The 13,333-nt window shown below is 39.6% G+C and overlaps 1 protein-coding gene across 3 annotated transcripts; it reads right to left on the bottom strand.

Moving 5' to 3' along the window:
- Nucleotides 1-937: 937 nt before the first annotated feature.
- Nucleotides 938-10,803, bottom strand: LOC122090085 (DNA topoisomerase 2-like). 3 transcript variants are annotated; one of them, XM_042659921.1, is made up of 19 exons: nucleotides 9,937-10,803; nucleotides 7,071-7,363; nucleotides 6,914-6,980; nucleotides 6,520-6,790; nucleotides 6,240-6,439; nucleotides 5,929-6,138; nucleotides 5,744-5,857; nucleotides 5,535-5,645; nucleotides 5,263-5,427; nucleotides 4,745-5,086; nucleotides 4,496-4,629; nucleotides 4,054-4,411; nucleotides 3,758-3,944; nucleotides 3,626-3,675; nucleotides 3,117-3,545; nucleotides 2,824-3,016; nucleotides 2,604-2,668; nucleotides 2,402-2,480; nucleotides 938-2,301 (listed from the first exon to the last, which is right to left on the bottom strand). In XM_042659921.1, the coding sequence occupies exons 1-19, from the start codon at nucleotides 10,507-10,509 to the stop codon at nucleotides 1,862-1,864; spliced, it is 4,281 nt and encodes a 1,426-aa protein (XP_042515855.1). In that variant the 5' UTR covers nucleotides 10,510-10,803; the 3' UTR covers nucleotides 938-1,861. The 3 variants fall into 3 exon arrangements, with proteins under 3 accessions (XP_042515855.1, XP_042515856.1, XP_042515857.1); XM_042659922.1 differs by having other exon boundaries at nucleotides 6,520-6,595; nucleotides 9,937-10,802; XM_042659923.1 differs by lacking the exon at nucleotides 9,937-10,803 and adding an exon at nucleotides 7,628-8,093.
- Nucleotides 10,804-13,333: the final 2,530 nt, after the last annotated feature.

Below are 13,333 nucleotides of genomic sequence, written 5' to 3'. Positions count from 1 at the left end.
GCCTGACCTATGTCCCTAGACAAATACCCCGAGATGATCTTTATCGTCTCTTTCCTTTTTCTTGGGTTACGGCTTATGAACAATAAATAGCTACAACTCAACCTGTTCCTGTTGAACCACTTCAGTCTACAGATCCGCAGTTCATCACTCACCCCACAGGTGAGGTTGAAATCCGATTTCCTCCTCCACAACCATTACCTTCCCCTTTTCCTACCCAGTTTACAGGAATGATTCAAGAAAATATTCTTGTCAAATCTTTTGATGCTCAAGGAAATCCTGTGTATTTTTTCTCTGATCCTGTCACTGGTCATAAGTATTTTGACCTTTGTGATTGTGACGATTGTCTCCAAGACTCTGATGATGAACCTTATTCTTCCCGTCCTAGAAGAAAGTCTTCCCAGACAATTCTTAGGGAACGATATGAGTCAGGAGACCCTACTGTTGGACCTTTGAGTACTGAAGCCCGTTATCCTTTTATGGTAAAGCCCGTTATCCTTTAGCGTTTAAAACGCGTTTTAACTAACAGTGGACACAACTAGCAGAGTTTGCTTTATGAGTCTGTAGTGATGGAATGTCAGTGACCAAATTAGAGCATATAGAAACGTAAAATCTTTCAAACCAACTTTAAATGCTATCTAAGTTGAGATTTCAATCATTATTTAGTGTAAGATATAAAAAAAAGTGAAGTTTAAGTGTTTGGGTTGGGATATCAGATTTTGCAAAATACCAACTCAGTATTCAATAAAAATAGCCCATTGATGTGACAACATTGAATTAGAAAAGATTCCAACTTCAGTTTTCTTAGATGCCAGAGAAATGAAAGTCATCCTCCACAGTGAGAGGTTAGCATTGGACAACTGGGAGCATCTGGGCAAGCACATCAACTTCAAGGAGTTGTCAATCACCAGATGTTTACTGCATGAGTGATTACAGATGATTTTCACACGAGAAACGAACTTTTTTTTTTTTTTTTTTTTTTTTAAATTTTTTTTATGTGTGTAAATAACATACGTTCAAATAAAGAGGAGAAAAAATACAGCACCGAAGATAAAATCACAAACCCCTACAATGGTAATAAAAGCCTATCATGGACAACAATCCCAAGCCGACATTGGCTTAAAAACTCAGTGACAAATCAATAGCCCACATGTGCTTAAAGATAAGACCAAGGAAGCCCATAACAGGCAGAGGCAGCCACTGTGAGGGGCGCTGGCCATGCGGAGGGCCACGGCCAAGCAGGTAGACTGCCTAGGCCGCCCAGCGGAGGTGACAGGCACGACGGAGCGGCGCCGGCTTTGCGGAGGGCAATGGTGAAGCAGCTGTGTCTGAGCATAGCTGTTAGCCTTGCGGGCTGCTGGTCATGCATCTGACAGCAAATCGGCGTTTGGCCAAGCTAGTCAGGCAGTTTAGGCGGGCGGTTGCCCTAGCAGGGCTGGCTGGCGACCAAGCTGCAACTGAGAGTGCCGGTGGTGCAAGACAGCGACTGGAGAAATAGCAGGCGAATGGGAGTGTAGGTGATGAGGCTGCTGCCCAAACGGGAGACCAAACGAGCTTTGAGGCACGCCTAGAGGGGATGGCGACCTGCGGGGCTGGCGGCCGAGGCGCAACTCCAACCGGGAACCTTTTTCCAACAGAAGATGAAGAAGAGAAAGGGAGTGGAGGAGGAAGAAGGCAGAGGGACAGGATGAAGAAGAAGAGAGAGGGAGTGCAGGAGGAAGAAGAGAGGGTGCAAGGGAGAGAATGAGAGAAGGGGAAGGAAGGGTGAGAGGTGGGGGAGCAGTGGCCGAGAGGGTTGTCCTCGCTTGGGGTTCTCTTAGGGTTCGCTTTCTTTACGCTTCGAGAGGACAGATCAATCGATGCTTTAGTAGAATGGCCTCCAATCAGAATCATCAACGGCATCCTCTTCGCTGTCTGAAACACTAATCACATACTTGATCTGCTGGTTTGCACTCTGCGTTCTTGGCCTAGCTGGACCCGGAACAACGTCAGCCTCAACCTTTCTCTCCCCATCAGAACCCAACTGTTCAACATTGCTCATTCCTGCAACCCTGCTCAACACAGAACCACTCTTCTTGTTGAATGGGGAAGCTCTAGTTTTCCTCACTTTCTTCTCAGGTGACACCCCCGCATTTTCAGCAGGTTTCAGAATATCATTTATTATTAGCTTCTGATTCAATAGAGTTGATGGTTGCTTGTTTGCCTGTCCTTTTTTCCTTGTGGCTGCATTGGCTTTACCGGCAGCCTTCTTGCCTGGTACTTTCTTCCTCCCTGCTGGTGGTGCTTGGGTTTCAGTCTCCATGACTGTAACCAGAGGAATACAAGTAGAAGTGTGAGTGAGATCATGGGAGGAATGCAAATCAATCATATGAATTAATTGAACGATCAATATGAAAATTCCCACCTGTTGATTGTGCTGAAGATTTGAGATTAAATGCAGCCAGTAGTTCTTTTAGATCGAGAACTGGCTCGACCATTACTTGCTAGAAAGAATAAAGCCGAAAAAAAAAAAAAAAAAAAATGATAAGATTACTCCATTACACTCGAAATATGATTATTACCAATAGCATTCAATAAGATATTAAATAAGAACCACGTAATTAAACCTTTTTAGCTGGAGCTTTCCATGTTCCTGCAATGCCATTGGGTTTCACTACCTCAGGAACATTCTCTGTCAGTAAAGAATCCAACCCAGGTTCAGAGACATCGTATTTCATTTTATGTTTCAATCAGAATGATGCATGCCTGATCAATATCAATATTAACTATGGCAACAGAAGTAGTGAATACTAAAGAAAGGAAGAGATGGTATTATTTTCTGCGCACCAGGGTCTATTGCAGAACTATTGAATGCTGTAACAGATTCAGCAATAGGCTCCAGATTACTGGACTTCTTTGTATTGTTCTTCTGGGTATTTTTCGGAGCTTGTCTTGTTTCTTTCCTACCAGCTTCACTCATCACTTTGCTTTTAAACTGCTTTCTTGTCTTCTCTACCTGGTAATTATCCTTGTCTTGCTCCTGAAATAACAAGAACAAGTCTGGCACAATAATCACAGTACCCAGTAAAAGATAACGAAAGAACACAGATTAAAGAAAAAAAAGAACTTTGAAGCCATACATTGAGTTCCTTCTCAAGTGCTTTAAGATCCTTTATCCACAAAGACTTTGGAGTAGCCTTCCTCAACTCATCTACTTCACTTTCCAGATGATCTCTGTTAGCAATGAGCTCCTGCACCTTCTCCAGGGTCAGTGTTCCAATAGCCATTGACAGAAGATACTCATAATCACTTTCTCGTACTCCCTTGCTTCCGACTATCTCTGAGTTTTCTTCATTTTCTTCTGCACCTTTAGTTGCCCCTGCCACTGCTACTTCAACAGTCTTTCCTTTCTTTGGGGAAGGAGTGAAACCTTTCTTGTGCAGCTCATGGAACAAATCAATTCTCTTCCTATTGATCACCATGATCTCCCCATTCACAACCCCAAGTATGAACCTGACCTTGTTGTTCAGTTCCAACAGCTCCATCTCAATATTTTCCAACATTACTTTCTGCAAGCAATATTAAAGTTGGTCTTGGTTTATATATTTATCATACAGAAGCTAACCTGGGGAGATGAAATAGTTATTACCTTTCTTTTCTCATAGATTTTAAGCCTCAAATGAAAGAATTCCTCAAGAACTGCATTGATGGAAACAAAATTATAGTAAAAAAGAAACATAAGTGTAATGGTCCACAATGTAGATTATTCTAAAATTCTTACTCTGCTCTGGGGTGTCATATTTCTTAATTACACCTTTTGCATCAAAAAGGTGCATATTGCTTGTGCTGATTGTAGTAGTGAGTTTAAACTTTTTCAGCAGACCCTCCTGCTTGGCTGCCATCAAGTTTTTCTCAGACAAGATGATTTCAAAATCGACAGTTGTGTCATCATTATGCTCCTTGAAATCCTGCACAACCAACAGAGACATCTGTGAGAACTCTCTCTTACAAGCCTCATGCCCATAAAATAAAAAAATGGGATCCAGTGGAATTTTTCACATCTAGATAGAAAGATACTTTGATGAATGGGTCCTTGATTTTGTCATTTCCTGTCATTATAGACTCCAAGAACTCCTTATACTCCTGGGTCCACCTTCGGATGGGTAGTTCTGTGATTCTGATAGTTGTGTTGTTGATTTCCTCTATGATCCCACTGACAGTGTAGCTCACCCCTGTTTCCTTTGTTGCTGTTTTCTCAATTGAGCCCTTGAATCCTTTGTACCATGGATCCATAGGTTCCATAGGTTCACCATTCAATAAGTGCCTGATATTTGCAATAATATCTCTTGGATTGTAATTGGGAATGTAAGAGCTCCACCCAGTCCCAATTCCTTCACTTCCATTGATTAGAACCGTAGGGACAACTGGCATGTACCTGAGTCATACAATGCATGACTGTGAGCAACAGATAGTAGCTCTCCGTAGAACTTTCTACCAAACTGCTCTGCTCTTAACTTACCAAGTGGGTTCAATAGACTGTCCATCTTCATTCAAGTAGTCAAGTAGGATATCATCTTCCCTAGGGAACAAGAACCGCGTGATGGGAGAAAGACAAGTGAAAATGTACCTTGCACTTGCATGATCTTTGCCTCCCTGCAGCAGGAAAATTGCGGCTAATTCACATGATTCAAAACCTATAATGAGGGGAGAATTAAGGAAAAGGAAAAGGAAATGTTTACCAAGTACAGGCAGAATATTTTTAACACACCTGGTGCCGGGTGCCAAATTGGCCATTTGGTTTCATGAGATTTATGTTGTTGCTTCCCACATGATCCTGTGCCATTCCAATTATTGTGCTCTGAAGACTTGCCTCACCGTGGTGGTAAGCTGAATGCTCAGATACATAACCAGAAAACTGGGCAATCTTTGCTTCTTTCACAAAATTCCTCTTGAAAGAGCAGAACAAAATCTTCCGTTGGCCTGGTTTCAGACCATCCACCATAGAAGGGATTGACCTTTGCAGATCAGCCATTGAAAACAGTATCAGTTCCTTGTTGACAAAGTCACTGTACTTTATGAGCTTCTCCTTCTGATCAAGATAAGTACCAGGCTGCAAACCAGAAAGAACAGATTTATCCAAATATGGTAGGTTTAAAATTTCAAAACTATGAAAGAACTCTGATATATATTTTTTTTTTGTTAATTTAATTTTTATTATATATATATATATTTATTATTATTATTATTTTTTTCAAATTATCAATATTGGTTATTAGGATGTTTGACCTCAAATTGCCTGAGCCAGTTCTTCCTTGCTTCGATCTTCTTCTTGCTGAATGCAAGCTCAATGGCTTCTCCATCTTGCTCATCTACCCAACAAAAATCTTTCTTGTTCTTGTGAAGATCTTTGAAATACTCCTTGCCTTCTTTTGATGTGCTAGTACCCAATCCCTGCCCAGAGAGCCAAATGTGATTATAATGAGGAATGGAAAGCCCAAGCAGACATTTTCAAGTTAGGATTCCAATGGGGCTCCTTCCTGAAATTTGCAGAGACAAACCTTATAGTACTTGATAGACCAGCCAATGGCATTTCCCCCCAAGCTTTCCTTCCATGATTCATACTCAGGCATTGTATAGAAGGACAAGACCTTTCCATTTCTCTGAGTTGCCTGTAAAAGATTAGGAATACATGCATTAAATTCATTTTTTTGTTTATAACTTAAGTAAATATAATGGCTGACAGTTGCTTAAATGATGGGTATCAAACCTTCACAATAGGTGTTATAAACTCCACCAAAAAGGATGGAATTTTAAGCAGAGAGGGCCAGAATGAATGGAAAAAATTAATCAGCAACCCCTTGATATGAGACCCATCATGATCCTGTAACAGCAAGGAAATTTTGGTGAAAAAAAAAGAAGAAGAAGAAAGAAATAAGATCCAAGGATCCAAACCTGATCAGTCATTATCATTAAATGGCCATATCTCAGTGATTTGACACTGTCATACACCTTTCCATGCTGCAAACCAAGAATCTTCTTGATGTTCTGGATTTCGGCATTATCCATAATCTGTTTATGGTTTGCTTCCCTGACATTGAGCAGCTTACCTCTCAATGGGAACACTCCATAATGGTTCCGGCCAACGACAGATATTCCTGCCATCTGTTGAAGCTTAAAGTTTGGTCAAAGAATTTCTTTGAAGAACCTAACAGCAGTTTTTATATATGCTTAGATGAACAACCAACTGAATTACCACTACTTACTGCAAGAGCCTTCGCCGAATCTCCTTCTGTCAGGATCAACGTACATTTTTCGGAGTTCCAGCCTCCAGCATCATTAGCATCCTCAAGCTTGGTAATACCTGTAATTCTTTGTCTCTTTGTTCCGTCAGATTTCTTAAGATCATAGCTCTGATAGACATCTTCCAAAGAGAGCAGACTTTCCACTATTCCAGACTTAGCCACTGCAACACAAAAGATGTTGTTGAACATCACAATGACAATCTATTCTCTGTTAGACTAAACAAAAACTGAGGCTGCAAACCTTTTTTCAAGAACTCCTGTGAGAGTACACATTGCGATCCAAAACTAGATTGCCAAGTAGTCAAGGTCTCTTTGGTCTGAGAATCAAATGCAGGGTTGTCAACAAGACAATTGATGAAGACCCATAAATAGTTCCTCACAGTATAATCCTGAACTTTGGCATTCTTTTTCTTCTTCTGTACTATGCTCATCACATGGTTTGTGATCTGGTCAGTAACATAGTTAACATGAGTACCACCCCTAATGGTGGCAATCCCATTCACAAAGCTGACCTGAAAACCAACCCAAACAAATACAGGATGTATAATTCCATGACTATAATTTTGTCTGCAACACTTACAAGCCAGAAGCAAAACTCATAATGTACTTCAAAATCACAATATTTAGGAATATACCTGTTGAAATTGCCCTTTAAGTGGACATACGCATATTTCCCACCTCTCATTAACTTTCTCTACTATCCTGATAAAACAATCAGGCAGATGAGATTGTCTGAACTAAAATGAATGAAAAATGGACTTGTTAGCAATTTAGAACTTCAAAAGAACAAACCTTGTGAGGGGATCTGGCCTGGTTTTGGAGGCAGATTGAAGGTAGAGATCGACATAATCTAGGAATGAATTTACAGGCACCCGCTGCCCATTCAACTCAACCTTGACTGTCTTACCTAGGTATGCAGCTATGTCAATCACCCTCTTTTTCATTAGGGCAACAACATCTTTCTCAAGGTGAGTCATATTGAATTTAGCCAAGTCAGGCTTGAAGGAAACCTTAGTCCAGTTCTCTCCTTCCTTGCAATTGGTTATGTCAGGCTCCGATTTCTTCCCCATGTTGTTTGAAAATACCTTCATAATGGAGATAATTATTAAACTTTGTAGAAGATAAATTCTAGATCAAGCAAAAGTACTAGGACGACAAACACCACTATAAAAACAGAAACAATAAGCAGCTGTAACCATTTTTAATCCCATTCTTAATTAATGTCAAGGAATCTCTCTGTACATTAACATGTTATATAGGTCCTCTCCTGTACAAAGATATACACTTGAATACAAGATTTATTCTTACTGCAATTCCTCTATCATGGTATCAGAGCCATAAGCTCTCACCTACAGTCATCTTCTCTAGTCATGCGATAAGTATATTTCCAGAGAATCCAGCCTCTCTTGCAACCTCCTTCAGCCTAGCATAGCACCGGATTAGCTACTCGTGCAGCTGCTTGCAATCCGTTCACTTTTGCTCGCAACTGCATCACTCCAACAAGATCTTTACAAATCCGCCCCATCGTGTCACATCCCATCTCACAGGATCCATCCCATCACTGCCGCTCACCTCACCCATATCTACTAACCACCACTGCCCTTACAGCCCCACCGCCAGCCTCTTCACTCGCTCCACCGCTCCCCATTGCCATTACAGCCTCACCTCTACAGCTCCGCTGGCTAGCCTCCATCTACCAAGGCACCGAAAGTAGCCTCGTAGCACCATCTTGCTCACCAGGCTCTCAACAAGGCACCGAAACCTGGTCTTGTTATTTCATTCTTCCACCTTGTTATTAAACTTTTCCCCATTCCATCTGGTGGGTTTGGTGGTGAAGAAGAATCTGTGCAGCATGCTCTTCTGTATTATCCTCTGGTCCAATAGGCTTGGTTTGCCACCTCAGTCTCTCTGTGAACCTCTGCTCATTCAGGTCTCCCATTGGCTGAGTGGATTCTTAAATGGGGGACCATCGGAATCCACAAATTTCAGAAGATCTGTTTTGGTTCTCATGCAATGATTGTTTAGGAAATTTGGAAGTTTAGCAAATGGTGAATAAGGTATGAGCGAAACTATTTCTCTTATTTCTGAACCTCCTGTAATTGATTGTTTGGCCCGTTGCTTATCCATTTTTTCAGATGCGTCTGTGAGTGGCATTTGATCATTAAAAAGGACATGCTTTATCATGTCGTCTCATCAAGCTCTTGCGCGGGCAGTGATTGGCAAAGCTGTGGTTATTGTTCTAGCTCGCGTTTTAATTAGACGCTTAGGTCTCTCGTAATGATTTTCTTTGATTGTCTTACTCTCATTGATAGCCTCTCAATTCCTTCTTCATACCCCCTCTTTCATTGTGAGTATGGTGCAGAATTTTTATGGTTATGAATGATCATTTCTCTTTAAAATTGTGTTCAGTGTAATGGAACGGTCCACTCAATTTCTCGATGGGCTTCATCTTACCCTCCCTCTTGAGAGATTTTGAATTCTCCACCCCTTTTCTTGGAGAAATTTTTGAGCGTTGTATTGACTCCTTTGGTTAAATAATTGCTATTTGCATTTGAAAAAAAAAAAAATCCAATCTTCTTTTTTATCTTTTCTTCGTGTTTATCAAGTCTCCCATCATCTTACCGTAAAAAGAAAAGTGTCCCATCATCACTTGCTTCTTATTATTTCATTCACTTCTCTAAAGTTGTGTCTGACATGGAAAATTTTTTGGCTGCAACCCAAGTAGCTACTACTCTGTTGATAGTTAAAGAAATGAAATAATTCATTTTCTCTTAGATTTACGATACCTCCTAGGCTATAGTATTTTTGAAAATATCCTCTTAGATTTCATATCTTTGGCTGTCACAGGGGTTGCAGCGACTTGACCGCAACCTAGGCAGCAACTAAATTTCATTTGTCTAATATGATCTTGGTTGGGCTAGACATCCCACTTATCAATGATTCACTAATGGCTACTGCTTTTTCTTGGGGGATTCTCTCATTTTTTGTTGTAGCAAGAAACAAACTATTACATCTTGCTCCGACAAAAGTAGAATATCAAGCCACTGCAAATGCAACCTCAGAACTTCTTTAGTTAAGGTGGCTACTTAAAGACATGAGCATGACTCATTCCAGTGTTACTATTTTAATTGTGATAATAGAAGTAATATCCAAATTCCCCACAATGATGTCTTTCATGAGCGAACCAAACATATAGAGAATGATTGTCATTTTGTGCATCAAGATCTTGTTCATGGCACCCTTCGTCTCATATTAGTTACATCATCTGAACAGAGTGGTGACATCCGAACCAAATGCTTATCTCCCAAGATGTTAAGGAATCTCTCGATACAGTCACATGTTATATATTTCATTCTACAAGATTTATTCTTACTGCAATTCCTCTGTAAATGAAAATGAATAAGATACACAACAAAAATATTACAAGAAGCAAAACCCAGATAAAATCTACCAACAAGAATACCAGCCCATCAACCCTAGAAACATTTGATGAAAAAAAAATTCTTTCTGATGCCCCAGGAAAGCATTGGTGGATGAATCCAAGAAATGCAAAACATCAGACAAAACCCCAAGCCAATATTTGTTATGAACAAACCCAAAATCCAAAATATTAGAGTAAATTAAAAGAATCAGATCAGAAATCAAGAATTTTGCCTACCTGTTTATACTTCTTATGCCTCTTACCATCGGCAGTCTGGATTACAAATTCGGTAGAAAAGATATTGGTGAGCTTCGCTCCATATCCATTCCTCCCACCGGTCGTCTTCTTCACCGCATCATCGTAATTACTGCTAGTCAATAGATGCCCAAAGATCAATTCCGGCACATAAACTCCTTCCTTCTGATGCATCTCAATGGGAACCCCAGCGCCATTGTTATACACACTGATGCAATTCTGCTCAACATCTATATCGACCTTAACAGAATCCATGGATGGATCACGCTGCTTGTTGTCGGCAGCATTGACGAGGATCTCATCGAATATCTTGTAGAGGCCAGGGACATAGGTGACATAACGGTGGACCATTTCGCCGCCCTTGTAGACCCAGAGAGTATCTGCGCGCCTCTGGATCGAGCCAACATAGGTGTCTGGTCGGAGGAGGATGTGTTCAAGTTGAGTTTTCTTCTGGTAGGTTTCTTCGATGGTCTTGCCAGAGGGTGCCAGGGGACGAATGCTTGGGACATTGGCATTGTTGCTGGTCTGCAATGGATGCTTATAGATTCCGGCCATGGCGGTGAGGAAGATGGTCAGGGAGACAGTTTGTGTCTATGCTAGAGAGAAACGAGAGGAGAAATGCAGCGAGCAGGAGAGGGTTGTGCCGTTGCGCCCTTCAGGGGATTCATATAGAAGGGACTTTGAATTTGATTTGGGGGCGGGGGATTTGAATTGAACGGTCAGGATGAGGTTAAGAGGCTTCGAATTTGAAATATGGAAGTTCCAACAAAGATAATATTGGACGCATAATTATCGAGTTTCCTATTTCAGGAGGATTCTATTTGATTCGGTTTGACTCCGTATCTCCCTCCATTTATACTTTGTGTATTTTTATTTTTATTTTTCGCTAAAAAATTCATGTACGTGAAAAAGAGAAAAATATTTCACCAAAAAAAAAAAAAAAAAAAAAAAAAAAAAAAAAAAAAAAAAAAAAAAAAATAAGGGTGTCAAATCGGAACCAAAACTGAAAATCGAAATCAGTTCCAAATTGAGTAAGCAAAATCGAATCGAATCTACAAGACAGAATCAAGCTAAGATTGGGTTACTTTCCGATTCCAACATAAGAACCGATGGTTGGATTTGAAACCCAACCAAATTTGGGTACCAATATATTATATTAAAGTTTTATTGGTAAAGTATATTTAATATATTAGTATTATAATACATTTAATATTATAATATTATAATATACATTATTAATTTTAGTTTTAGATTTTATAATACTACTAAATTATATTAGACATATATTATAAATCAAGTATAGAACCTAAACCGAACCATGCAGGAATCAAATTTAGGAATCGATCAGATTTGGACAGGTTCGATACGAATATTGATTTTTAGAACCAAGGTGGGACTTGGTCCAATTTTGAATCACACCAATGCTCTCTGAAACCAAATGAAATACTTAGGGCCCGTTTGATTTTTTTTTTAGAAACGGTTTTTCTATTTTTCTGTGCTAAGAAACAGAAAAACACCTCAAAAGCTGTTTGATTTTTCTGTTTCGTTTCACTTGTTTTTTGAAACAGAAATAGAAATTTATGCCTATTTCTATGTCTAGAAATAGGAATGGAGAAACAAGTTAGACTTGTTTTTCTGTTTCTAGAAACAAGTGGGAGCTATAAATATTGTAAAAAACCTGATACTTCACTTGACCTACCTAAGCCCCCAACCCATTGTTGAAACTTCTCGCTATCCAAATGCGGCGACGCCAACTTAGTTGTGCGAAACTCACAGTTTCAGATTGCCTTGATCCTTCTGAAGCTCATCTTCATGAAGCATACATACAACTCCAACGTCATGCCTTCACTAGTGGATTGCATTCCTACAACGTCATGCCTTCACTCATGTCTTTAACTCGCAACTACATTGTTGAAAACGTTTCGGGAAACAGAAAAATCAAATGTCTTTTTGCATTTTCAAAAATCATTTCTTAGCACAGAATGGAAAAAATCGTCTTTGCTGTTTCTAGACATAGAAATAGGAGAAACAAAATCAAGCGGGCCCTTAGGGTCCGTTTAATTTTGTTTTCAGAACATGTTTTTCCGTTTTTCTGTGTTCAGAAACAGAAAAACACCCAAAAAACTGTTTGATTTCTCTATTTCACTTATTTTTTGAAACAAAAATAGAAGCTTATGCCTATTTTTGTGTCTAGAAACAGGAATGGAGAAACAAGTCAAACTTGTTTTTCTATTTCTAAAAACAAGTGGAAGGGACAAAAATTGTGAAAATTTCATTACATCACTTGACCTACCCCTAACCCCAACCTATTGTTGAAACTCCTTGCCATCTAGATGTGACGATTCCAACTTGGTTGTACGAAGCTCACAGTTTTGAATAACTTTCATTATTTTGAAGCTTATTTCTATGAAGCATACTTGTAACTCCAACGTCATGCCTTCACTCGTGAGTTGCATATTTACAACATCGTGCCTTAACTCGTGTCTTGAACTAGTCTACACTATTAAAAACGTTTTGAAAAACAAAAAAACAAATACTTTTTTGTTTTCAAAAATCGTTTCTTAGTATAGAAACAAAAAAAAAAACCGTTTATATTGGTTGTAGACACAGATACAGCAAAAACAAAATCAAACAACCCTTTGATCCAGACCGATTTACAAGTTAGATAAGACACCAAAAACTTAAAACAGAGGAGAAAATAGGGATACATCTTTACTAAAACAAACGAAACCTCGAGCTACTCTGAACATCTACCCGAAGCATTTCCTGCACAAAGCGAGGAAGGCAAGAAATACCGCTTCGAGCAGCCGATTTTGTGAGATAATCCGCAATAGGAATAGCTTTTTTAAAACAATACATGATAGTAGTAATCCGCAATGCGATTAGCTTCTGAAACAATATGTGATAGTAGTTTTAGCCGAATGTCTTCTGTACATATCATTCTACACTGAGTTTTTCCCACCCACCTCATGAAGCTTGGTAATACCTATACTTCTACGTCTCTTTGCTTCATCATTTTTCTTAGGATCTTTGCTTTGCTTGAGATCTGTCCAAAAGAGGAAACTTTCCACCAGCTCTGGACTTAACCATTGCCACACAAAGATTAAGGTTTGTAAGCTCTCTCTCTCTCTCTCTCTCTCTCTCTCCTTCCTGTGAGAGTTCACAAGGCCGAGTGTTAAGGCGAGGGACTGCAAATCCCTTTTCTCTAATTCAAATCCAGGTGTAGCCTGATCAACCAAGGATTCAGAATAACTTATTCTGCTATTCTGCTGATATTACTCACCGAAGGCGAACTCAACGGAGTCAGTCATAGCGATCCTGCTATTTTGAAAAAATATGCTAGACGCGCTCAATTGTGTGAAAATTTTGAATTAGATTG

The sequence above is a fragment of the Macadamia integrifolia genome, chromosome 9 (genome assembly GCF_013358625.1).
Source record: "Macadamia integrifolia cultivar HAES 741 chromosome 9, SCU_Mint_v3, whole genome shotgun sequence".
NCBI classification, from domain to species: domain Eukaryota; kingdom Viridiplantae; phylum Streptophyta; class Magnoliopsida; order Proteales; family Proteaceae; genus Macadamia; species Macadamia integrifolia.
The sequence above is the reverse complement of the archived record's forward strand: the minus strand, read 5'-3'. Positions and strand labels throughout refer to the sequence as shown.

Excerpts from the sequence above, each read along its gene's own strand:
- LOC122090085 (XM_042659921.1), bottom strand. The coding sequence starts at position 10,509 with ATGGCCGGAATCTATAAGCATCCATTGCAGACCAGCAACAATGCCAAT. Across the intron at positions 3,945-4,053 it reads TCAAGGACCCATTCATCAAA|GATTTCAAGGAGCATAATGA; the intron begins GTATCTTTCTAT and ends TTGGTTGTGCAG. Across the intron at positions 3,546-3,625 it reads AAATCTATGAGAAAAGAAAG|AAAGTAATGTTGGAAAATAT; the intron begins GTAATAACTATT and ends TATTGCTTGCAG.